Source organism: Seriola aureovittata, chromosome 4, assembly GCF_021018895.1.
Source record: "Seriola aureovittata isolate HTS-2021-v1 ecotype China chromosome 4, ASM2101889v1, whole genome shotgun sequence".
NCBI classification, from domain to species: domain Eukaryota; kingdom Metazoa; phylum Chordata; class Actinopteri; order Carangiformes; family Carangidae; genus Seriola; species Seriola aureovittata.
This window is the reverse complement of record NC_079367.1, coordinates 7,644,661-7,672,312: the sequence shown is the minus strand read 5'-3', so window position 1 is coordinate 7,672,312 and position 27,652 is coordinate 7,644,661. Positions and strand designations below refer to the sequence as shown.

Below are 27,652 nucleotides of genomic sequence, written 5' to 3'. Positions count from 1 at the left end.
AGTGGCACTGCATCATCAACTGATTCACCTCTTTCTGCCCGTAATGCACCACAGCAGAACACCGGTGATGGATCACATAAGAGGTAAATGTAGAGAGTAGAGAAATGAGCTTGTAGTTCCACAGTGTCACACTTTGAGACAAGGCCTTATGTGACATCCTTTAATAATAAGAGCAGGTTGTGTGCTGATGAGGGAATACAGCATGAAGGCAGCGATGGGTGGGAGAGGTCGGTGCTCTGCAGCCAGTAATTGTGGCATAATGAATATAATTTGCAGCTGTAAGAGGCATGTGACTTACATTAGTGATAACAACTCTCTCCTCTATACTTACGCAAATTTATCCACAAAAAACATCACAGATACTTTTGAATAAGCACAGATAGGTAGGGAAATCCTGAAGCAATTCAATACAATACAAATAACACTTTTCAGGTGCTTTCATTGCATTATAATATTATATTATTCACAAAGAAGCGGTATTATGTTTTTTGTTGAGGTTTTTTGCATCCTCTACATGCACCGACTGACAATCCTGCTGTACAGAGTGACTACAGCTGTACGGGGGAGTAAGGCAGGGGAAAAGAATGAGCAAAAAGGCAAAGAATAAGGAGGATGCAGAGAAATGATAGGGAAAGAATGAATGAGGAAGACAGAGAGAGAAGGGCATGACAGAAAGAGATGGTACAAAACAGGAGAAAGAGAGGAAAGGAGAACGAGAGCCACAAAAAGGGAAGATGTGACAGAGAGAGGAAGCACAGTACCTCTCCTGAGATTTAATAACAGCATCCTGCCCTTGCCATAGATCCTCCTGCCTACGTCTCGATGAGGCACCATCTGTCATGTGCTCGTTACATCCATCCACTACTCCGTCACACTCCAACCCTGCTTATAAAACACAACATAGAAGAGAGGAAGGTGGAAACATTGGCGGAGTCGTCACATTGACTTTAAAATAAGGATGAACGGGTTAAAGTGATAGACTGACAGCAGAGGCGTCAGGGCTCCTGTACTGCTGACATGTACAGAATGAACTCTGATCAGCAGTTGGATCTTGGCTTCTACCAGTGCGTGTTTTGCCTTTGCCCTCCTCCTCTACTGTGGAGATTTCAAATCTTACTTCACAGCAGAACCCAGAGCAGAGCATCTATTTGGAACGTCTTCAGGAAATTTTTGCAAAACACGACACAAACGGAAATTTAACTGCCTTGGCGCTCGGAAAAGCCTTCGAGGTGAACTCACACCTGTGCCAAGCGAATTTGAATCAAGCAGACCTGCAAATTCCTGAGTTGTTTGTCACCATTTTAATAATTTAATAAATTCCCTCCTGCAACGTCTGCAGGCCAAGTCTCAAAACACTCATTCCTGCCCTGATTAATGGCTTGCTCGAAGCGCTGATGCATACCAAGCAGGATGGAGGGGCTTCATGACGGGGGCTGTCATAATGAGGGGCTGAGGGGCTTTGAAGCAGAAAGGGAAAATCTAGTGAGCAACAAAGGTTACTCCAAATCCATTCTGATGCAATTACGTCACCAGGGATTTCCCTAGAAGGACTGGCTCTGTGGTTTGGCTTTAGGGAGGTAAATAATGAGGGTATTAATTGAAGTGAAGTGACTGTAGCTACTGATGGCAGGTCTTGAAGATGATAAAGGTTCTAACAGCTCTGTTGTTCTCCATGTTCTTCCTCATTGGATCTTAAGTAAAGCTAAGACAAAGACAAGACAGACAGACACTGACAGACCACTTTGGGAGAAGGCTGTCTTTTCTGTTTCAAGCTGGGCTCACAGCAGGAGGGAGGCTCTTCCTTTTGTTTAAAATCGCTTCATCACCTTGACACAACACCCTTATCATCCCTCGCTTTAAATGCTTCATTAAACCTGCGCAGGGATTTTTACAAACAGGCTTCAGAGACTTTGCACCTGCCTTTTGAAATCACAATAATTAATGTGACTTGTTCCAACTGGTGTCAATGCCAATTTACAAAGGAATAATGAAGATTTTTACCTGCTGATTGTCAATTAACATACACGGTGACATCCACAAGAGCATTCACCTTGAAAGTTTCATGTTTCTGTTAATACATTGCTGTGATAATGGAACAGACCAATTACACGTACTTGCTTACGTCATGTTAAAGTGTTAATTGGGGTTGATAGTGGCAGAGGCAGAAATGTATCCTCAGAGCCTCCTATTTTGCCAAATAGAAAATGGAAAAGTGAAAGGTAAATTCCATAGCAAGACAGCATTGCACCAGGTATTTCAATAAATGCTTTGTTCCTCTAAGCCCAGTCCTAGGGGATTAACCTAGACCTTACCAGAAATACATTTAACTTGCTATGCAGTGGATATCTGGGACAAGGAACTGCTTTGAGGGCAATAAACGAATGACCTGACTTTGATTTGATATGCAGCTTTAGCTTTGCTCCTACTCCTTTGCTCATGTTTCTCTCTCTCTCTCTCTCTCTCTCTCTCTCTCTCTCTCTCTCTCTCTCTCTCTCTCTCTCAGTGTTGCTTTCTTCTGCGGTGCATCTTTTCTTTCTCTGGCTGTGTGTTTGTTGGTCTGATTGGCTGATCTCTCCATCTCCCTCCCTCTGTCTGTTATTGCTCCCCTCACCACATGCATGTCCGCAACAAGGACACAGAACTTAGAGGCCAGACTTTGGAGGCTCTGGCCGACCAGGCTGGAGTGACGCAGATTTTGATCAAACAGCCAGTGTCCCAGTCTCACCTTTAATCTCTATCGATTGATGAAACAAGTTGAGTCTTTCAGAGAGAGTATTTCAGATTCTGTCCATATGGCAGGTTGGGGTATTTGCTGCAACACACACACACACAAAAATCTCCAAAACATGTGTGTTCACAGATATAACTTAATGACACAGGTTGCCCAGTCAATACGGGGATAAACCTAGAGAAGAAGAGAGGAAGGGAATGAGATGGAGACAGAAGGTTGAAGAGGGTGGAGGTCGGAACGAGACATAAACACAGCAAAGAGGAAATGGAGAAAAAAGTGTTTTGTTAAGGGGTGAGAGGTGTCAGAGAGGCAAAGAAGGAAAGAAATGATGAGGTGAGATGAGGAGAACTGGGTATTGATGGGGATAGCGGGTGGTGTGGCTGCTCTGTCAGTCTTGGCACATCGTTCCTCTCATTACAGTTTCACTCCTTGGCTCCAGACTGCTCTTTGGTCCTCCCCCACGGCTAGCCCTGGAGCAGGGATCCATCCAGCCCAACCCTCCTGTCAACACAAGCCCAGCTCAGCAGCTCTGGCCCAGGCATCTGTCAGCCCACACAGTCCCCTGTCAGCCATAGCCTATTGGCCGGTCCATACTGGCACAGCATAGCGGGGCAGAAAAGAGTATAATATAGCACAGCAGAGCATCCATCAACAAAGCTCAGGGTAAAACAGCGCAAGACAGCAACCTAGGCATCCATCACAAGCAAGATCCTGCATAAACCCAGCCCTGAAGGGACTGACAAACAACAACGCCACTTTGTAAAAAAAAAAGGTGCAAAAACAAGGCGTTCTGTTTACAAGCATCAGCAAATATTTGCTAGCATTTACAAGCTTTTTCATGTTAACGGAGAATATGTATTCTACAGAGGATTATGGGCTTCCAAAGGATTCTGCAGAGGATTTCAAACATGGAGATGCTGTTGTGATTAAAATGGGTTGATTTTCCTTTTTCTTTTTCCAAATATTCAAATAAATAAGACTAGCTAAATAATACAGCTGGGATTCTGCATCATTGTGAGGGCTGCAGCCAGTTAATGGGATGGATTTTCATTACAAATCGTTCAACCGTGGCTCGCTATTCCAATCAAATCGAGTTCCCTGCAAGTGACTTGTTGAATGCAGCTCAGATCAGGCCAGGCAGAGACAGTCAAGCTCTTATTTCTAATTCTGTCCAGCATGGCCCCGGCACAGCCCGTGAAACCTGGCCCTGCGCAGGCACCTTGACAGCTACTCAGCTAGAAGGAAGCAAGAGCTACAGGCAGACAACTGCTCTGACAAGTGATAGGAGCTTCTCCACTTCCCAGGCAGTTGCTCATTAGTGAGAACAGGTACCGGCTACTACTGAGCATGCTCTACACTTCGTACCAAGGGACCCTCTAGAGCTCGAGCACTTTGAGGGAACACAGCCAGAGGGAGGGCAAGAGGCCTAGCCAAGAAACCCCTGATCTGTTGCGCAGATCAATGAACAGTTCCTTGAATGTTTATTCCACGCCGTCCACTTCTGCTCCAGAGTGTTAATAGAGAGATGAGAGGGGAGAAGAAACCTATGGAGTGGAATGAGGAGGACTGGGATGACAGGCAGACGGGGTGAGAAAACAGGGATAGGGAGAAAAAGAGAAGTGGATTGGCGAGGCAGTGGTGTGAAGAGATGACAGGGGAAGAGATAAGGCCAGCAGAGTATGGGTCTGATTGAAGCCTGAGTGCAGTGGCATGTACAGAACATGTACGGTGTTTCATATTTATTTATATATTTTTTTGACCCATATGGAGCAGCATATGGTGACCGCCAACTGGAATGAGGTAATACAATTAGAAACATTTGGATGATTAATAGTTCCAGTCACCTATATTTATCCAAGGGCTCGCATGACGCTTCGGAGAAGACACACTCATAGTGTGAATGCTATTCACAGTTAAAACTGCTTGTCTCACTTAGACAGAGGGTATAATTGGGCGCATCCTGCCGTACAACAAATGCTTCCTCTTTTACTTCACCATATTTTCTTCTTCCTTCATGACCTACAAACTGACATCTGCCCCAAGATCTTGACAGCTGTCCCAGGAATGTGGGAAGCACAGTAAGATGCTTTGATATTACCATCAAAGTCCTTCTGGCAGAGGACATACTGTAGGAGTGCCTGTTCAGGAGTTTATTTTTACATTATTTCTCTATAGTTTGGAAGTCAAAATCAAACCTACATTACACCCCAAATCACATTACAATTTAATTTCATTAATGTAGTGATAGGTGTCATTAATTCATTCATTCATTTGTTTACAGTTTTGGTTGCAACTTGATTTCTGTAGTCATTTTAAACCACGCTACAGCCCCCTGGCTCTACAGCAGTGTCAGTCTGTCAGTCGGTCGGTTGGTATGTTCACCACTTTGGTTCAGGCTGAAATATGTCAATAGGTAATGGATGGATTGCCAGGAAATTTGGTGTAAACGTCATATTCACTAATGACTTTGATAGGTTGATAAGTTTGATAGTTTTCACTTATCCAATGAATATATATAGACCATAATATGGATTGACATTCAAATATGTAATTCTTGCTTGGATGTTTGGGGTTTTTATCTTGTTTAGATTGGAGACAGGCAAAATGTATTTCAGTGGCATTAACAAGAAACTATGAAAGCTATTCCAACAGTGTCTATGATGTGTTTTACACTTCTGATGACATGAAATAAAACACTTGAAATAACACCTCACTTCAAGTGGCCTACATATTAAAAATGACCTGTGTAACAGTCTCCTGTTGAGCTTCACCAGGAGGCAAGAGTTCTGAGAAAAACATGAAAGGCACATTTTCCTCCTTACTGCTTCATAATGCACAGTGATACCGTATGTATGTACAGTGCAATGTGACATAATACTGCTTCAGTGTGCACAGTCACAGTGCAATGTTTCTGTAATGATTATTATACAAATGAATATTTGGATAGGAGAGAGCGTATTGAACTAAAGTACACTCCTTTAATTACTGGCTGTGGAAAATGTAACGTTTCTATCTTTATATAATCTCCACAGCTGTTCTTTCTACTTTACTGCTGTAGTTTAAGAAAGTTTTGTTTGTTTGCTTGCTTGTTTGTTTTTCTGTTCTGAATTCTATTACAATGGCTGCTCATTCCAATTACTCACTCTCTACACAAGCTTCATCTTATCTCAAGTTAATTTCAGGAGCTTAAATTCTTAAATATTTCTTTCTTAATCACACAATGACTGTAGATGAAAATTCGACAGTCTCTGAACTGTATTTCTAGCGATCACAAAGCATCTGTCATGGTGTTTCAGAAATAAATAAATAAATAAAATGAAATAAAATCTGCATTTGCCATCAACATAGCAGAAAGCAACAGCTTGCCACATCAGTCCATTGTTGTTCAATAGTCTCTGTTCACTCTCTAAATAGTAAACAGTAATAAATGTGTCAGTGAATGTGTGATGACAATTGAAGTTTGTCTGCTTTCCGAGGTAGAGTAGTGAAGCCTTTTTAAGATAAAATAAATTAAAACCCAATGAAGCGGAAGACTTCTGGTCTGGACTTTGAGTGGTGTCATCAGCAATATTTAATTAAGCATGATGTCTCTGAGATCAGTAACAGTAAGTGACACAGTGACCACAACTGCAGGACTACAAGAATATCACAAGATACATACTTTGAACTATTAAATTATTACATTTCAACAATGGATTGTTGGTTGAATATGTGTTGCAGATCTGTAGTTAAATCATCTCTTTGAAATGTCAGTACAGTTTAGCGCAATCGAGGAAAAGAGGAAAGAGACAACACAAGGAAACTAGTGTCATGATTCTGGTCACGTCTCCTCCTTCTGTCTTCCACTCTCCTGATTTGTGTTTTCCCTCTCCTCCTGGTTACTTCATGGTAGGAGATGAGTGGTAATAAGGTCGGAGAGGAAGAAAGCTCACTGAAAACAAACAAAATGCAACTGTTCATGTTTATTAGCTTCACAACAAACACCTAAAAACTGTTCAACCTGTCACTGTATGTCTACATGTTTCATGTAGAGTGTTATCATTTAGAAGATATTATATTTTGTAAAGCAAATGTACATGTTTGACAGGAAACCAAAACAATCCTGATGATTCTGATGAATTTAATGCTTAATCAAATGGAAATTTCATTGAAGTGTGATGTTTGATGATGTATAATGCAGTGTTTGATGGGAACATCTTGCATACAAGAAAATATCTTAATAATTTCAGATTTTATATATTGGATGAGAAATGGGCAGCATAACTGTGTTTCATATATATTTACAGTTTATCTTTTGCCACCGCTTGTTCCAATGCTTTATTCAAGCCACAGTGCTCTATACCATTGTTGTGTTAAGTTAAATTTTGAGATATCTTCACGGAATTCTAAATTATGTTTTTGTATCTGTGAAAGCACTGAGGTCTTGACCGGAATATTAAAATGAAGTTCTGAAGGTTTTAGCGTCTAACTTGCACGGATCACGCACCACAGGGGCCTTTCATTCGTGGATATTTTGAGAAGTTAAAGGCATAAAATGATCCATATTATATGAATTTGAGTTATATCAGCGAGGCTTCATTTTGGTGCTCCAGATGTTCCTTCTGGATTATGGTTAGTTTTGCAGGAAGAGTTGTTCGTATAGCTTCTCTGCGATTATAGGGAAATGTGTGTGAATTAGTTTTGGATGCCTTTGCATCATCTCTATTAATTAGAGGCCTGAAGATATTTGAAACAATACTCTATAAACATTTCAGAGTGAGGGAAGTAGAAGGTAGATGTCAGAGTGAGTCAATATATACAGTGGGTTATCTGGGCTCTGCACAAAGGGAAGGAACATCAACAAGGTTTCAAGCTGCGAGTACAAGCCCTCGACAAATCTGACATCCAGCTCCCACTGGGTAACAGGCTGGGGTGACTGCACCAACACTTTTGTGCATCACCCAGGGTCACCTGCCAAAGACAGCCTCACTCCACTGCCTCCCTAATCTACTGTCTTGTAGCCCAACACACTGCAAAGCTGTGTGCGCAGCCAAGGCTCGGGGAGTTGCCGGAATTTGCATGTGAGGCGCATCCACTGTCGGCTTGCATTACAGCTGATATCCATTCTCATTGATTCCGACGTCTTCTCACATTTACATTTATTCATTAGGCAGACGCTCGGCTCCCTTCCCTCTCGTGCAAGATGTCTTAGCTTGAGCTTACTTGGCGTAATGCTCTGACAGCGTGCAACAAGAGGTAAACAAGAGGATACCGGTGTCCTTTCTCATTCACAGGAATAGGCTCACTGTTAAAGGCGATGTATTTATCAGACGCAGGAAGGGAGGCAGATTCAAAGAGGGAGAAGAAGAGAGAGGGGAAAAAGGGAGATAATGAGAGAATGAGTGGGAGGAAAAGAGAGAATGGGAGAGAGAAATAGATGCTCCTCAAATTTTCTTTCGAGACCTCAGGATATGTGAAGTGCTGAGTTGTCTGATTAAGTTAACTAACTTTGGAATACCTTTGCTGGTCAGCAGTATCAAATATAGCACTATGTTGCAATATACCCAGATTAGTCCATTGTTTCAAGACACGATTGTGTCTATAAACCTTCTCAAAACAATTCCTACAGCCCGCCTACTCTGTGGGATAGCAGTTGCTGTCATTTGGTTATTTTCTATCCAAAAAAACTCCACATTTCCATTCTCCTAGAACGATTTCACATCATGAAATGAAAGAGGCCAGAGGTCCTCTCTTTTCACACCCTTTCACACTCCATCCCCTAATGAGAAACCAAGCCTTCTATTTCTATTTCCTTCTCCTCACCTAAATTGATCTTGTCATGCCCACAGGTGTTACGTTGATGACAAAGTGTCCAAGGTGGCCTGGCTCAATCGATCCAACATCATCTTTGCAGGCCAGGACAAGTGGTCCCTGGACCCCAGAGTAGATCTGGTCACTAAGGGACAGCTGGAGTACAGCCTGCGCATACAAAAGGTAACGTTGACCACAGCGTGTAAAGGCTGGCCTCTGTCCGTTCTACAATCCTCACATACCTGATTCATGGAGAGCTGGGTTTAGATTACAGATTTACAAATTTGCATTTAAGGATCAGAGAGAAAACATTTCTCTTGGTTTTAAGAATCCTATCCAGTGATCATGAAACATGACCTTAATAAACTGCACACTTTGACTCAAATGTATTCTTTTTAAGAGCAGGAGATGTGCTGTTTAAATATTTATCCATTTGTTAATTCATTTATTTATGCAGCAGACTCAGTCAAAGGGACTTTTTTCTGCGCTTCATTCTTACGTTTTCATTTAACACTTCCTATGTGCTCTCCAGAGATGGAAATGTTTTTACATTAAAAAAAATGTAAGCAAGCTTAAGGATTAGTTTGACATTTTGCCCACTTAATATGAAGCTGGAGCCAGGACGGTTACCTTAGCACAAAGTCTAGAAACAGGGGTAAACAGCCATCCTGTCTGTGTCCAAAGGTAAAAAGTCATTCACACTTAATACATCAAACTTCATTCCTTTACTCACCAAGAGCTGTCTCCAGCTGTGGAAAGCAATACCAATGTGAACTCTTGTCTCAATCCTATTTTTCTACTACTGACGTTAGCATGCTAACCAGCCATCCCCAGCCCGTCTTGTCACTTTCCGAGAGCAACTCACTGTAGCCTCTAATCTTCCCTGAAGACGTAGCGCCGCTCAGAGGGTGTATTGTAACCTCTTGTATTATAAATTCAGCAATGGGTGAAGCTCTTGTCAAGTGACAGTCACTACCGCATGCTCCCAGAAAGCAACCACATTCAACGGCAGAGAAAACAAATAGCCACTTTAAAGTTAAAGTACAATCAATCAGGAAAATGGAAATCGATTTCATCCCTGTGACAGTGAAAACAAACCACTACATACCTCAAGGATCCAGATTTATCAATGGAAATAGACAGGACAATGGGCAACTATTACATACGTATAAGTAATTTTACTCATGTTCTGCTGGATTATCATTTATGGCAGTACTACGCTGAAGTGTTCACCCAAACTCTGAAAGAAAAGAAGGGAAAACTAAACAACAGAATGTTGGATAAGCCAAGCCGCAGTTTTGTTTAGATGTTAATAAAGTAACCATGTTGTGTCTCATCTGTGATGTCACTTAACCAAAACCATCCATTCACAATCACGTCACCATGTTAATGTTGTTGTTTAATTTGCAGGTTTGATTTTTAATTGTTGCAAATATTGATTTTGGTTATTTTTTGGAAAATTATAATAATTTAATGAATTGAATACAAAGGGAAATATGAAGATGAAACATTATATCTGTAAAAAGGTAATAGAATAGCAAGAAGATAAAATAAACTGCTCTGCCAGTTGTATTGTCATGATAATATAAATTTGCAACATTATTCTGTTTGATTGTGTGCAGGTGGATGTGTATGATGAGGGGTCATATACCTGCTCCATACAGACTAAGCAGCAGCCCAAGACCTCGCAGGTCTACCTCATTGTACAAGGTAAGCTGTACCTACATAAACACCAGCAGTGAAGGGAAACATATTATTCACCACTTACCCATGCCAGCTGGAAGGATATGAACTTGGAAATTGGGTGAATTAACCACATTATATGCTAAGCAGAAGCTCGCTGCCGCTTGTCAGCCATAAATTTCTGTTATTACATGTTTTTTTCTCTCTCTCTTTTTTTTTTAAATCACATTTTAGACGTCTCAAGAGTGAGAGACATCATTGTACAACAGCACACAAGCAGCAGATACCGGTGTCACCACTCTCTTTTATTAAAACGTGTAAATGTGTCCCTCTGAGGAGGCAAGCAAAGAAAATGCCGTATATGAATATGTATTGTCAGAAAAAATGAGCTATATGTCACAAACGCCCCCCTACAGCTACAGAATTTCTTGTTCAAGTTCAAATGAATCTTAAGTGCACTTGAAAAGCCTTCAGCAGCAGTTTTCCATTTCAAAGAATAGGAAGTTATTGCTCCTGAATGGAGAAAACAGAAAAGTTGAGAGTGAGAGATAATCACAAGGTGAGCGAGGGAGGGAAGTTGCTGCAGGATTTGATCCAAGCCCTGGAAGGGGGGGGGATTTTGTGTTGCTCAACAGCATCGTCAGATTGCTGTACCTGAGAGGGCTGACAATGAGGTTGACGCATAAAGATGCACAGGCATGTTCGGTTTTCAGCCATTGCTCCTGTAACTGCATGTTTCTCTCTGTAGGTGCAGAGAAGTGAAATCTGCTGACAGTCAAACCAGACTCCTAATTTAACCGCTAGTTTCTAAAGTAGTGTTTTAAGAATCAAGCACTTATCTTACCACAAAATGTCTCACCATAATTATGCGGACAACACACACATTTACATAATGGTATTACCAAGAAGCTACATCATGGTGCATTGAATTGAATGTCCCAAGTTAAACAAATATAGAACAGAAATAATTGTTTTTGGTGCCAGGGAAGAACAATTAAAAGCCAGTGTTCACCATGAATTTGTAACATTAAAGACTTCAAACCAAGACAGAAATGGACAAAGATTCAATTTTTATTATCCAATAACAGGTAAAAACAAAAACTGCAAACCTGCATTTACCTTAAAATAGAACAAGAATTAAAGGAGTTGTGTCCCAGCAAAACTTAGAAAGGCTCGATATTAGCAAAAGTTGATGAAATTCAACACACTGTTCCTAGTTTTCACTTTGACTTCTCAGATGTTTACTCTGGTTTCCTGGTTGTCTAAATATTGATTTTAAAATACTTCTGCTGGGCTACAGAGCAGTGAATGGTTTAGGGCTAAAATACATTTCTGTTATGCTGCTGCTCTCGTATGAACCCTCCAGACCTCTGAGGTCATCCAGGACAGGCCTGCTTATTATCCCCAGAGTCAAAACCAAACACCAAGAAGCAATATTCCGTTATTTTTTTTTAATGTATCGCATATCTGGAACAATTTCCTGGAAAACTTGAAAACAGCCCTCAATTCTTTTAAATCAAGGCATAATAATACAATTTTTATGCCAGTTTGCCTCCTCTCGAGTTATTCATTCTCAGCTCAATTTTATGTTCTGTTTTATTGCATTCTTTTTAAAATCCTGTTTATATGCGTCACTTATATTGCCCTTTCTTTTATCATGTCTGCTTTTCCTTTTTATATCTTATATAAAACAATTTGAATTACCCTTCCAGATGCACTATACAGATAAATATGCATTCTCTTTCTTGAGTTCTACATTTAACAATGGATTACCAACCTTGCAAAGTGAGACACTGCCCAGGGGCCAAAAAGCCTCAGGTCTACTCCACAACATTTGGGTATACATAATTTGATTGACAAATTTGTCAGAGCTTTGCACCAATGAAGTACAGTATGAACTATGACACGTCCTCTATCCTCCATCTTGTAGCCCAGTGTTGTAAAGGGCCCCTCTAAGATCTCAAAACCTATTTTATTTTCTTTGTTTTAGTTTATCTGGAGCTCATTAGTAGTAGTGTGTCGAGTTCTGCACCCTAGTCTTTCCTGTCTCTTACCAATCTAAAATGCCCAAGAAATAACCTTGGCAAAAGCAACCTCATTAACACCCAAAGTTTGATCTACTCACTTCCCAATGACAGACTTTTGACTGTCAGAATGCATGGCTACTTTATTCTTCAAACCTCTGAAATGTTTCTGAATTGTTAGCAGCCTCTCTGGACCATGAAGGAATAACAGAAATAAAACACTGAGCTGTGCATCAAGGCCAGAAATTGCTCTTAACCTGTCAAAAACAGGCTGGCTGACAGACCTGAGTGCTGAAAATGGAATCTCCTATAGTTTCTTTGTTTGTTTGCATGTGTGTGTGTGTGCGTGTGTGTGTGTGTGTGTGTGTGTGTGTGTGTGTGTGTGTGTGTGTGTGTGTGTGTGTGTGTGTGTGTGTTGCTTTCAGCAATGACTGCATCAACTGTCATCTGCCCATTATCCAGAGAAAACACACTGATGTACGACAGAGTGCTGTATTGGTATAGTGACAAATCTTGCGTTGCGGCTCAATACATTTCACAATACTTGATAGCTCCATCAGTCATGTTTTTTTTTTATTCTAACTGCGCTTTCCATTTTAAAACCTCCTGACTCTATGATGTGAAATCGGACCCCAGATAAATACTACAGGCTGTCAGTGGAGGAACCGCACTACAATGTAATTTCACCGCACGCAATAGCCTCCAAGAGAACTTGTCACACAGCTATGAACTGAAGATATCATCCATTAATAGCATTTTTAAAGGTCAATATATGAATTGATGCTCCTCTTCTGAGAGCCATGGCAGCATATTGCCTCTCCTTCTCAGAATCCATTGTGTCTGATTATTTAGCGCTTGATTATTGGAATGTCCTGCGTCAACTTCCAGAGTTTCTGTCGTCGGCCTCATTTGTCATGGCTAATGCGACAGTTATAGCCAAACATTGATTCTGTTGCTTTCTTTCCCTGCTGTTTTGTCCTCTGCTCTACCTCTCAAAGTCCCATTCCATTTTTTCCTGCCATTGTTATGCTCATCTGTTGTATTTCCCTGCCACATGGGTGTAATCTTCTTTTTGAGGTTCAGTTCAGCATCTTTCATCTAAATTGCGATGCAGTGCCAAAGGCGTAGGTTGCCGGCAATTACTGTGAATGTGTTACAGTGAACAAATAGTGTGACAATTTTATTTACTTTTAAACTGGTCAAATATTGAACACAGATGTGAGGAAAGTGGGAAAAACTGATTGAATAACAAGAGTACATAAATAAACCATGCTTCATGAAAAATCCAACACTTATCCAACTTCAACTTCTGCTTTCATTGAGTTTCATCCACTCATTTTCTACTCTGCATGAAGGTTCAAGTCTTTCACTGAGGAAAGATAAGAATGTGTCTTTGTGTGTGGCTCCACTATACCATCACAACCTAAACCAACCCCTGCAAAACCCAATCAGCTCTGTGGGATAATAATTCACCCAGCCTTCATCTTTTAATGGGTATGAAAATGTTCTAAGCATCAAACATTGCCCCTGGTTACAGACCCAAGAGTGGGTTCACATAACCAAAGCTGACAATTTTCTGCTAGCAGGGACAGGGACGTAATTGGAAAACAAATGATCAGACAAAGTAAATTTGCGGTGGATGAAAAACCAGCGGACTTGCAGGGCTCAGACAAGTGGTACCAAGCAGCAGGGTCACTGCACATGACAAGAATCCCAATATAATGGCTGCCTTTCCGCCCCAATCCAATTTGATTTTTATGAAACATGGGCATATAAGTTTAGCCGATGGGCAAACCCACGCCAGTGTTGTGACAATTTTAAGGTTTGACTTTGATGTGCGCCAAGTTTATTAGCTAGTCAAGAGATGTTTGTGTGTGTGGGAATGTAAGAATGAGTGTGTATTTGCATGCACGAGTACCTGCATACATCTATATCAGTGAGTAGGCTATGGTTTTTCTTTTTGTAATGTTGCTTTAAGTATAACTTGACGCACCAGATGGTTTGCTGCACAGAACCATCTGGAAAAGCTTTGTTGGAAACTGTTTGGAAAAGGACAGACACTTTATAAAAATTCTTGGCAGGTGATTGGATGAACCATAACAACAACAAGCTGCAGGCTGAGGAGCTTTGAAAGCTGGTTAGCATGTCGGCAGACAATTCTTGCCATCTTTGTAAGAAAAATTTGCGCTTCTCTGTAGCTGCCATAATTGCTTCCTCAGGATAACTATTGGACCAAACCACTGTTCAGCCACAAGTGAATAGCTTGGAGACTGGAAAGATGGATCCTCGCTTGTGACAGATCCAGCTGTCTCGCAGGGTTACTCTAAGTAGGATCAGAAAATCATGAAAAAATTATTTTGCTCACTTTTGAATTTTTTAATCTTTAAATATCTCCATTTCACTTCCCATAGACTATGAAGAGGTATTATAGATTAATACAGTTAAACCAAATATCAACCCATTAAAATTATAAATGAGCTCCATTGATGAGGTTTTTTGGAGTTTGTTTAAAATTCAAGTTAAATATTCCACCTCTTGATCAACGAGGAAAAAGTATACCCTGTAGACGCTGTGCCTGACAGCAGTCCCAATGAGAGGGAACAGTCTGTGCTTTCATGCTGATAGCCATGGTGTTAAATCCTGTGTGTAGCCTATATAAACTGCTTGCCTGTCATTAGTGATACTGCTCCACTCCTCAAGGACACATGGCAGGAGTATATGTCTCCGAATGTAATAGAAAAATATTTGACATATTAAAAAGTTTAATATATAAGCTTTATACAAGCTTCTTGAAGTTAATTTGCATAAGACTAGTGTTACTTCCATCCAGCGATTTGTAATAATTGTGCTTCAAATTTTACTTTTTTTCCTCCATTTTTCGACATTATTTTGTCAGGAAAGTCACTTAAAAAACATGCTCTCACTTACACGCATCGCCTAGCAATTGCTCAATTTTGCACATAACACTGAGCAATCCAGCAATACTACATGCGGTACAACCAACACTATTAAACAGCAAACATCATTACAGTGAACAGCGTTCAGTGAGCCAAGATGAGTTGGTAGCAAAAGAGCAACAAAAAGCAGGACACAGGACAAACAGCTAATGAAACAATATCAATCATGTAAAAATAGACATGTATGACAGGATCACTGTACATAATAGCAAACTATTGCATATTTATGTAAGAATTTCTTATCATCTTCACAATCAGTTGGTGTAATATAGATACATCAACAAAATATGACAATGTAAAATCAGATCTGCCGTGTCTGTGATACGTGAAAAATATACTGTATTTTGGTGAAGACAAAGATCCTCTGATAAAAATAATCCCTGGTAAATCAAACTCTATATGCAATTTATTTTTCTTGTTCTGGAGGCTGGGTGATTTCTGTCTTCATTTATTGCGAAGAAAAGGAGAGTTCAAATAGAGACAGGAACTAATTTCATAACAGATTTCTAGCTGTCAGAACATCATCAGATTTCATCTTTGTTCTGTACGCCTCATAGCAAAGTATGAGGTATACTGTAGGCCTACAGTGTTATAAAAAATCGATATAAATGTCACTCTAGGGATGGTAATGTCAGTCTGTTGTTCAGTTGGTGAAGCAGTCAGTCCACCATTATGGACTGGACAGAAATATCTCAACAACTATTTAATGGCATGAATTTATGTGCAGATATTCACCACTTCACTTTGGTGAACTCTTCACTTTTCCTGTATGTATACGTAGCAATAGCAAAACTTACAAATAGCTCCTGCATGAAATGTCTCAACTGCTACTAAATGGACTGCCGTTTGGCTCATATAATCATGTTCACCACAGGACGAATTGTGATTACTGTGGTTGAATCCTTCACTTTTTCCTGAGGCTCCATCAGTCAGAATTTTCACTTGTCACCTGAAATATCTCAGCATCTACTGGATGGACATGCACAACATTGTTAGACATCCATGCTTTCCAGATTCTTGATTGAATTACTGATGATTCTTTCTTCTAGCACCACCATGAGGTTGACATTTGTAGAACATTGTCATAGTAAGTTCACATGTTGTTATTTGTATGTAGCTTCAAGCATTGCTTTACCCAGTACAGCCTTGCAGAGTCACTAACATGGCTGTAGACTTTTAGCCTTGTTTAAATCCACCTACCAGACTATTTTGAAAAAAATAGGTCGGAGTGCCTTCTATTAAATTTAATGAGGAGGTGCACTATAATATGAGATATGTTGGGGAGGGCTTTGTTTAAAAAAAAAAAAACATGAAACATGAGCCTGAATATAGCCTCAATCCCCACCCCAATAATTTTTGTATATTAATTTATACAACCACATCCACAGCAGCAGTGTTTCAGCAAATTCAGCAAATCTCAATATGCTATGCAAATGTGTTTCATAAAATGCAGAGGCTGGGGAGTGATTCATTTATCTCATGAGGTTCTTTTATAATACTCGTCCCACAGGAGTGGAACTTTTAGTTCATTTAGCCCTTACTATAACGGACAGTCTGCCTGCAGACTGCTGACTCCAGTCATAAATATTACAGCTTGTTGAACTCTGATGTCCACGAGTGTATCCAACATTCAGTGCTCATTTGATGTGATGATTGAACCAGTTAAGAAAATAATAGTAACCACAGCCAGTGACTCAATCAGCTTTCATTGTGTAGTGCCTCAAATCACTCGACCTCATCATGAGCCACAAATAAACCCAAAGTCATTCTGTTGAATCATGCATCCCAGGCTGAATGAGCAATAGCAGCTGGATGGATTTTGACATGCATTGTCCTGTTGCTAGTGATTGTAGAAGGGATGCACGTGTCTCCATGTGCATGCATGCATATTTCTCTGTAAGTTTATTAATCTGTGCAACCAAATATACAAGAGTGTGTGCTGGCTGTTCACCAGGTTCCATGAGTTCCTTGAAGCCTCTCAGTAGAATTGATCTCATGATGGCCTCCCATTGTAATAGGCTGCTTTCTCTGTTTCTTTTTTTTTTTTTAACCCACTTCCTTTTCACTCCAGTGATGACAGTGCTTGATCAGCAAATTCAAATCAGCATTGATCTGATGCTGTCACTTTTGAATTAAAGTCAGCACTTTAATATGCATTGATCTTTATGAAATGATTTAAGTAGCATTTTTAATACAAAAAATTGCAATTCATCTGATCTCAACCTGTCAAACAAAAATCTCTTGTTAAACTTTCTCCTAACATAGTGGACCACAGATAAAAGAAAATAAAAAAAATCATATTCACCAGACTGTATATTCTTGCAAACTTTTCAGTACAACATCATAAGTCTTGGGTTTATGACCAGAACCAGTCTGGCTCTGCAATCTGAATTAGCTCTTAAATCTACGAGTTATCACCCAAACCTTCCCTGTGAGCAGCTTTCCCTCCAAGACAGATGGCATTATCCATTCATAAATGTCGCGGAAACAGAGTGACTATAAAGTAGCAGACGAAGTGAATGCTCCCGTTGCCAGCTGTTCCCTGATTGCTGTGACCCCATTTCAATATGTTGTGTCCATTGAGAAGTGATACATCTTAATGTACTGCAGACACATGCTGTGGAGCATGGAGAATTGACAGAATTAATGTAACGACGGGATGTCGTGTGTGTCGTTTTTTGGTCACGGCACAAAATGAGACAAATACAATCACAGCCTGGTACAGTGTTGCACTTATGTTTACTTCTGCTGTAAACAAAGAATTCGTAGAAAACCAAATTTTTCCAATTTAAAAGACAAATTCCCCTCCAGCATGTTGATAGTTTTAACCTTTTATTTTGTATCTGGAAAGTGCTCTTTTCCTTGTTTTTAACAGGATGAGCTCTAACCTTAATATTGACTCTAACTCAACCACAAGATACAACCTTTATCCTTGCTTGGCATCACTGAATTTCAAATGAAAAGATAGCAACCATTAAATGCCTCCTCTTCCACACTTGGCCACCTTTTCTTCCTTTCATTTCTTCCATCCTTGTATCACAATGCTGTGGTATTTAAGGTGCTAATCCGTAGAATTCTGTAAAGGTAGCCGTGTCACTCTAAAGAGCACCCTAGAACGAGGGGACAGGTGTGCGTGCACGCACATACAGTGTGTGTGTGTGTGTGTGTGTGTGCGTGTTTGTACATATCTTCTACTCCACAGTCTGTGCGAGGAGGAGGAGGAGGAGGACTGACCTTTTAACAATTATCATGGGACAATCAGAACCTTTCAATTGTGCCTGTGAAGCCAGCTATCCACTATCCTCTCCATCTCAACTCCTCCTTCCTCCTTTCTTCTCCCCCTGCTCACCTCTCACACTTGTACTTTGTGGACCACCCCTTATCTGCTATTGCTGAGGTGTTATGTTACCTCCTCTCACACCGCCCGTGGGCGTGTATGGACAAGAGTGGAGATAGAAAGGCTGAAATAGGCAGACGAATTGAAAGAGATGCGGAGAGTAAATTTGGATTAGGTATGGCTATCATTAATTTAAGATAACAGCAGTTTCTCTGGCTCTACTGCTACAGCACCGCAATCACACCCACACACACATTATTGTTTGTGTTGCAGCCTGCCATGGAGTTCAGACCACATTCTTTTTTTCTGGATGATCCCTAATTACCTGTTTGAAACCTGCATGTTAACAGAGATCAATTAAACTCCCACTCTCCAAAGGAAAAAAAGTAAACATGTAAACAGAATGTCTCCATGCAGCCGCTGTCAGCAGCCTCTCACTGGAGGAAGAGCTATTGCTTGTCAAGGACTTTACAGCAGCCAAGGAGTGCATGGAGCATGGCACATGAAGCCTTGAACACTATTTAGTTTATTTGGTTCTAGTGTTTCTTGCATACTATACACCATCTCTGATGCCACCTGAACTGTACTTTGAAATATATCAACACCACACTGCAAAAAAGGCTAGACTGAATATAAGATACAAGCACTAAATTTGAGGAGAAATCTACTTAAAACTAGTGAAATTATCTGTCCATGCAGCAAGTTAATTTTACTTGATAAGAAATTTTGAAATAAGATTTTAATATCTAGAATTAAGTAGTCCCAGATAATTCTTGTTTTTTCCTTAATTGTAGCAAATTATGGACTAAAAACAAGGAAAAATTATTCTAATTTAAGTAAAAAATTACTTGAAATTGAAGTTTATACAGCTCAATAATAAGGTAAATATACTAAATGTAAGCAAATAATTCTTGTTTTTCCTTAATTGTAGCAAATTATGGACTAAAAACAAGGAAAAATAATTTTAATTTAAGTGTAAATGACTTTAAGTACAGTATGATTAAGCTGTATCTTGATACAAGTTGGCTGATCTTTTTTTTGGGGGGGGGCTTTTATGCCTTTATTTGATAGCACACAGTAGAGAGACAGGAAATGGGGAGGCAGAGAGAGGGGGAATGACATGCAGTAAAGGGAACCGGGGCCGACTGCAGCGAGGACTGTAGCCTCTACACATGGGGCGCCTGCTTAGACCACTATGCCACACGACGCCTCAAGTTGGCTCGTCTTGAAATGAAACTAAACCCATATTAAAACTAGACCAAAAAACTTAAAACCAGTCCTTATTCGTAGACTACAGATCTTGACTGACATACTGAAACTCTCACCGTCACAGTTTTCATGTTAGCACAATATCTGGGATAGCTTTCATGGGTTTTTTTTTTCAAATTCACAGTGCACATTAATCTTAAGTCCTATTAGTCCTAATAAGTGGGGAAGCGGATGTATTTGGGTGACATTTGGACATCATGACGTTGACCACCCTAAGGTTACACTTAAAATTAGTGTATCTTCAGTAGTTTTCATCTGATTCTAGAGGTTGAGTCCTATTCCTTGTATTGACCCCATAATCTTTCCTCTACCACCATCAGTTCAAACTTTCTGTGTATTCATGTAAAATATAGCTTTCATCTAAATTATTTCATTAATGACCCCTAGAGGATGAACCCTGATGATGTTAGTGTCAGATGTCAGATCAAGCCTGTTGCATCTCTACTGAAAATGTGTAATTCTATTGGTTGTATGGTTTCTCTTTGTTGGAACATGTCAGTCATTGATGCATTATATGTGATTCTTAAATAAAGCTACTTGAATTTGTACTGAATCTTGAAACAAGTTTTATTTTGGGGAAATAACTAATTTAGCTTATTTTAAGAGTTATTCACTCCGTTTTAAGATACCTGGACTAAAATAGACATAAAAGACATGTTCGTCCTCAATTTAAGATTATATTGTAAAATGAAGAACTAAAAATAAGTAAATAGCTTTTAAAACAAGGCAAATTATCTATGATGTCTAAAAATAAGATTTTAAATCTTGGCAAGTGCCAGATAATTTGCAGTGCAGTGATGTGAAGACAATGATGTGTCCTAATGAAGGGTATTTATCTACATCTGGCAGGCATCTAGTTGAAAACATTATAAATATTTTGAATCATGATTTAGCCAGATTGTTTGCAGGCTGCTATGGCAATGTAGTAGTAGTAGCTAGAGGGCTGGGTCATACACATTCAAGAATTTTTATTTCTTTATTTGATGAAATTCAAACAGTAATTTGATCACATTGGTGGCTCTGACTCTTTCACTATGTATTGGTTAATCTTTACACTGTTAGTTTAGGTGACTTGGTCTCTTTGGGGTAGTAGAACAACCTATTAACCGAACACTGTGATATTATTTTATAAGTTGTTCAGGGCTAATATGTTAGCATACAGTAGCCTGAAATAATACTTGCCACTGAATCAAAACAGTTGTTGGTCTTAAAACAAAATCAAACGAAGCCTCAACTTTAATACTCTGTTTGAGGTGAGAAGGATTATAGAGTCGGGTGATAATTCTCTGTAGGTTTGCCACCAAGAACAACCCCTCTCACATTACACATAGTCATTTGATCCATTGTTAATATAAAAATATTGATTAGTGCAGCTTTAAATGCATTTCTACGCAGTTGATTTATCCATCTCTGAAAACACTCACGGTGCTTTTCTGTTTAGCCTGTAAACATTCAGGATATTAAGTGGAAATCGAAGTCCAAGGTTCGAGCACTTGAAAAGCCCTCAGTAAACCCCACAGAGGCCCTGGCTTGTGTGAAGACCAGCATTAAGCCTCACCATGCCTCATTGTGTCTGCCACGAGCATTATGGCATATATACCAGCAACAAGACACACATCCGTATACACCAGCCCTCCAGGGACGAGATTACATGTCGCCGTCACATTACCCATTATTCCATGTAGCTACCCAGTTGGATGAAAGAGAGGAATAAGAGACGGAGAGAGAGAAAGAGAGAGTGGGAGAAAGCATTTTCCATTGCCTTTGAACCTTCATAATGAAACTGACTCCTTGAAGTTTTAATGAAAGCAACAATTTACCATTCCCTTTTTCTCCGTGGGCTGCTGAGCTTATGTTGCTTAGACTGAATCTATAAAAAAATAAAAAATAAATAAAAAAAAGAAAAAGAACTGCAGCTCTCCTTTAATCTTCTTTATGCTGGCTGTGAGAGGTGCTCTCATGCATTTAAATGGGGCCATCCCATGAGCACACATGACGGCAGGGGCATTGGCAGGGGCTGCAGGTGAGCCATCGGGGCCATATTTCACCGCTAACCAGGCGAGCCAGTGGCCATCGGTTCCGGCCAGCGTCTCCCCCGGTCTTATCTCTGATATAGAGGACTGCTATTTCTTTCTCCATCGCCTCCGCTCCCCTCACACATACCCATTACTTGCATAGAACCCGCCAGTACCCTTTCGCTCCATCTTTTTCCATCGTCTATGTGACCTGGGCCTGTCAGATAGATGGACAGCCCTTTGGTACGCTGCTTCTCGTGCTTGTGAATGCCTCTGGAAGTGAAATTGAGTGGTACAGTTAAACCTGACCTCACCTGCCTTCTCAGAGGGGAAAAGATGAGGTTAGGTGTGTGTAGAGGTTGTGTCAGTGTGTGTCTGTTGTGTCACAAAATGTAGCACTGCATGTATGGCCCTGTATGGGTAAATATATGGGCTTGTGACTGCTTTTTAATAATGTCACCCTTACGCGTAGCAACTGCGTGCTTATTAACATTTTACCCTGCTGTGGCTCAATAGAATGCTGTCACCTTTTCTTAAATGTCTGTGCCCTACATTACTCAACCTGCATTACTCAACCTGCTGTGTGTGTGTTGTGTGTATGTGTGCATTTTTTTTTTTTTTTTTTTTGGTGTGAACTCTCTGCCACTCGACCCCGCTGGTGTTCAGGTCAATCCTACTGCTAGGCCTTGATCCCACTTTTATCACCATGGGCTGGATAAGAGCAGAGGCAAACATTGCAGGTGCTATTCAGAGACATGACAACAATACTGAAAAGAGCATGCAGAATATCAGCAGAAATTACTCATTTTGAGCTGGTGAGACCATTACATGACTGCAGTTGTCCATTAATGACGTCCACATATTAGGATTGATTCAGGCCCATGAAGGGTAGGAAACAGCATGACCAAGAACTGTCTTTGTTTTGTGTGCCCATACAGTGTGTCAGTAGCACAAGCCCGCACTTCAGACACACGCTGAGAGATATCTGATTTCAGAGGGTTCCTGATGGCTCAGTTGTACCAGGCTCAGCACTGCACAGACCCATGTGGATTCTAACTACTTCCCTACCTTTCTTCCACTTCTCTCTACTGCCAGCAGTTAGAAAAAGAAGTTCAATTCTTCTTATAATAGGAGCATGATCCATGCATTCTCCTTTTAGCCATGCCAGCAGCCTAGCTTGAGGGATGGCGATGTTGGCTTGTTGGTTCCATTGGTCAGTCCACAACTTTGATCTGGACTCAAATATCTCAAAAACTAGCAGATGGACTGACTTGAAATTTTGTACAGACATTCATGATCCCAACACGACAAATCCTACTGACACCGGTGCTGACAAATGTCTTAACATGGAGGGGGCGCTTCAATTCAACAAGCTAGAACTGACATATCACTTTGTGATTTGTGGTTTTGACTGATATGTCTCCAAAAGTACTGGATGGACCACCTTGATGTTTGTGTCCCCCTCAGGAACAAAGTTTTGATTCCTCAGCTTTTCATCTAGCGCCATCGTCACTCATATGTCTACTAATTTGGTTCATGACCAAAAAGATGAATAATTAATGACATTCCCATTAGCCTTGGCTGTATTGGTTTTAGTGCTAATTAGCAAATGATAGCATGCTAACACACAGCATGCTATTATTCGCTAATTAGCACACTAAGATGTAGAACGTGGCAAATACTACCTGCTAAAGCTGTTAGGATTGTTAATGACCATTTTGTTCAACGTACCACTGCACCTAAGTGCATCCCATAGACTGCATACAGCACAGTTTAAAGCTGCTCTCAAAGACTCTCAGTCTTGTTTGATGTTCAGTCTGAACTGATAAAGATATGCAGCAGAGGAGTTTAAACCCATTGTTCATGTCATATTTCAAACAGACTCAAAATTCATTGGCTGACATCTGTCATGTGCTTTTCTTGCAAGCTTACATATTTGTGCATATGCAGTTTTTCTTCTAGTGATCGCACTTGGCTGCTCCTTCTGCCAGTTCTCACTGCCTCACCAGATGTCTGGCATGTTATTTAGTTTGACCATATGGTGAGCTAGCCAGCACTGATGCACTGCTTCACATACCAAGTCTTCTGTGTGGCAGGAGAGTGCTAAAGACTTCTTGCCGTGAGTCTTGTTGGATGTATTTTTTTGATGGAGGGCATCTTTTAAAATATGCTGGGGTAGTATTTGGTACGAAGGCGAACTGCAACTTCAGAAAAAACATGCAAATAGACAAAAAACAAAAGGGGACACAAAAATGGATGAACCTGGCTGGGAGGCACTTGCATGGATATAATATAATGCATGTTCTATAATGCATGCACACACACTTACTGTTCAATGCTTTTAACTTCAAAAGTCACAAAGCATTGAACAAGTGAATCCCAGCCGAGTTCATCACTTTCATGTGTCTCCTGGAAGCCCTGGAAGTCTGTGCTACTCGCAGCGCGTTTGTGTATTTGGTTGTGTTGTGAGTATTTGCAGCACAGGTGTTGTCAAATTGATGAAGACATTTTCTGAATTTTTTTGTCTTTTGTCTATTTGCATGTGTTTTCTTAAGTTGCAGTCGGTTTAGCTCTCAGGCCCACCTTAATTTGGTTTAACATTTTGTGGGAAGGGGTGTGAAGCCGGTGTTTTGTATTAAATAAGCAAAAGTATGACATCAGACTAGATTTAAGGTTACTTTACATAAAGTGATGTAAACAGTTTTTTAAAAAAACTGCTTTGTTACCCTCAGTTTTAAAGTTTTTCTTCAGAGGCACACACATGCACTGCAATCAAAATGGAGGCCCTCGGAGAAACTAAAAATACATCTCACTAATGAGAAAAAAATTGCTTATCACTTATGAAGGGAAAAATATTTATGACTCTTCATTACAATACGGTGCTCTCTAATGCATAGGCGTTTTACAGCCACAGTAGCTGAGTGTTGTCAAGTATGTTCCTCTTCCCAGCACTTTGATGGCGCAGCTATGGATTTGATAGGAAATATTTTTCCCTTGGAGGGTCTTTGAGAGCTGGCACTGGTCGGCTTCTGCAGTGGCCACTGTGGTAAATAACATATGGGCTTGTTATCTCTCCTCAGAGCTAGAAAACACTCTCTCAACAACAGCCACTTGCTCATTAGACTGCAGCTCAAGGCAAAGCACAGAAACAGAAGCTGGGAAAGAAAGAATGAGAGGAGAGCAGACAGAAAGAGTGACAGTGATGAGGCAAGAGTCGAGGAGACAGAATGGCAGCTGACAAAGAGAAGACAGGAAATGCAAGGCAGGATGGGAGGGAGAAAGAGCCTCAGAGAGTCGGAGGTTGTTCATATGTACTATATGTACACAAAACGAATATCTGCATAAAGAGAAAGTTGAAAGGCAGCGAGAGTGACACCCACAGAGAAACAGGAGAGAAAGCTTGATGGTGAGCACACCCGTCCCATCAGCCAAACAGCAGCAGCAGCAGCTGTGAGCCGAGCCCAGTCAGAGGCTGTGTGTGTGTGTGTGTGTGTGTGTGTGTGTGTGTGTGTGTGTGTGTGTGTGTGTGTGTGTGTGTGTGTGTGTGTGTGTGTGTGGGTGCGTGCGTGTGTTTGTGTGTGTGTGTATGAAGCACTGTGGGGTGGTCTCCAGCTGAGTGTGTCAGGTGCTCTCCACTCTACCAGCTGTTCACGGCTCTTCACACAGTGAGAACCAACAAGCTGGTTGAGAGTGTACAGATCTGGAACCCCATCAACACGAACACAACAGCAGCACTTTGGTTTTCACATTTCCAAGCCAACAACACACTCTGCCAGTTGTGCAAACTCTGTCTTTGCTATAGTTTTTCCCAATTTTTGTCATCCAATATAAGTCCTACAACTGAACCCACAAAAAATGATGTGTAATGGGTAAAAAATATGGTAAAAATGTATTAAATGTGGGCGGGCAGCAAGACACAGCTTTTCAAAACACCAAAACTTGTGTAATTTTTATCAAGTGTAATTAGCCACCATGATGTCCTTATTGTGAAATCCTACAATGCAACCTTTCACCTCTCAATTCATCATCATGCCAGAATGCAGCTGGCTGATTGCAGTGAGGAGTCACTGCACATCTGGACACAAAATCAGACGTCTTTGTGTCACTTTGTATTACATCAACAAGTGTGAGTGTGACTGAGTGAGTGTTTTGCCAGTGCATCCTTCAAACCAGCAGCTAACCTCAGACCAGCCATCATGCCAGCCCTGTGTAAATACAATCTAGATTGGTTTTAAAGTGACTGACTGTGGTGTACAGTTTGCGTTGCAGGACTTGTATTAATGAGTCGGGTCAGGATTTGATTTAGAGGTAATTGAGGGTAATGGGTCGGTACCGGCTTTGTGGGTGCAGGTTTGCAAAATTGGAGCAAGACTGATATTTTATACCTGTACACCTTCTCAGTTGTCATAGCAGCTGTTGCTCCTCGATTTTCATAAACTGTGCAGCAATTTTCATTCATTAATCCAGTGATGTTTTTTTCTTTTAATCAATTAATCATTTAGAAAATGAAATATGACATCTTTAAATTGCTTCAGGAAATCAGCAAATTGTAACTTTTTACAAGCTGGTAACAGAGAAAATTTTGCATTTTTTGATGATGAACTGAATTAACCATTAATTTAAGTGCTACGAGCAGTACTGCTCTAACTTATGCTTTTATTCCTTCAGTTAAATAAACCTGTATCTGACGAACAAAGAACTATACTTCTTTTTATTTTTCAGTTCAGACACACACTTAGAAAACCACAAATCAGATTATACCTCTCTCTGTCAAGTGCAAACCTGATCCAATTCTGATTAAACTATTTTTGCTTTGGTCTGTGTCCTTTTACCTTGCTCTGGTGGTATTTACCACAAATCACTTTACTCTCAGAGCTTGGCCTCACTGAAGAAGGAAAAGAAGCAGCTCATGAAATTCCCTGTGACAGCTCGGGTTGGGTGCTGTGTTGTGACTGTACTGCAGCATAGTGCTCACACAGGCACTAAACCGTTAAAGTGCTTACTGTGTTGTGTGGATCAGGAGTAAGGAGTTTCTGTAAGCTGGTTATTGCAGTATCACATTACAGACAGATGCAGGTACATCCATAACACGGACTCTTGGATTCAACTCCACTAAAGTCCTATTTATCTGATTGGGAGAAGACTGGAGGCTGAACTCTAAATCACTTGAATACCCTATGACACATGATGTAGAATATTAGTTATCTATTGAGTTGTAAAATTTATTTCAGTAACTAAGTCATTTATTTTACTGATCCCACAAATTCTTTATATTTACAGGCATTAACTTTGTTAATTGGTACCACTAAGAAGGGAAACAGATGAGACAATATTCTTGTTTGAGTTTAGCTCGTTTTATTAAGTTTATAATCAATTGTTTGATTTTCAGAGAAATTTCCTCATAAGAGCTTTTAAAATAATTGAAAAAAATGAGAACCATCTAAACCCAAGTAAACATTCATTTATTATTGGAAAGTATTCTCCATATATGTTGAAATTCAGGCTTGCCTACAGAAAATCTCTCTGGGTTACGCTAACAATGAAGAGTTGACTTATTTAATTGGAACAAATTAGAGTGTGCTGACCTAACATTGTCTTCACCTACAGGAAGAAGAAAACCACACAGTACTTTACAGGAAACGATGGAGCCTGGAAAATAAAGCATTTCCATAATTTATCCTTGAACTCTAACTGAAATATATTCAATATGCATCTGATACAATCAGATAATCTGCTGCTCCTAATGTTGTGTGTCTCAGAGGGTGTCAGCCAAACCACCTGAACATTTTGTATCTGTCTGTGCATTTGGGTAAGTGAATTGCCTCATATACAGATTATATTGTTAT

The 27,652-nt window shown here is 40.3% G+C and overlaps 1 protein-coding gene across 2 annotated transcripts in view; it reads left to right on the top strand.

Annotated features, from left to right (window-relative positions):
• Nucleotides 1–27,652, top strand: part of lsamp (limbic system associated membrane protein) — a 408,425-nt gene that overhangs the window by 315,828 nt on the left and 64,945 nt on the right. For both annotated transcript variants that reach the window (XM_056373907.1, XM_056373906.1), the window contains 2 exons: nt 8,560–8,704; nt 10,144–10,231. In XM_056373907.1, coding sequence (XP_056229882.1) covers nt 8,560–8,704; nt 10,144–10,231 — 233 coding nt within the window. The remainder of the gene's footprint in view (nt 1–8,559; nt 8,705–10,143; nt 10,232–27,652) is intronic.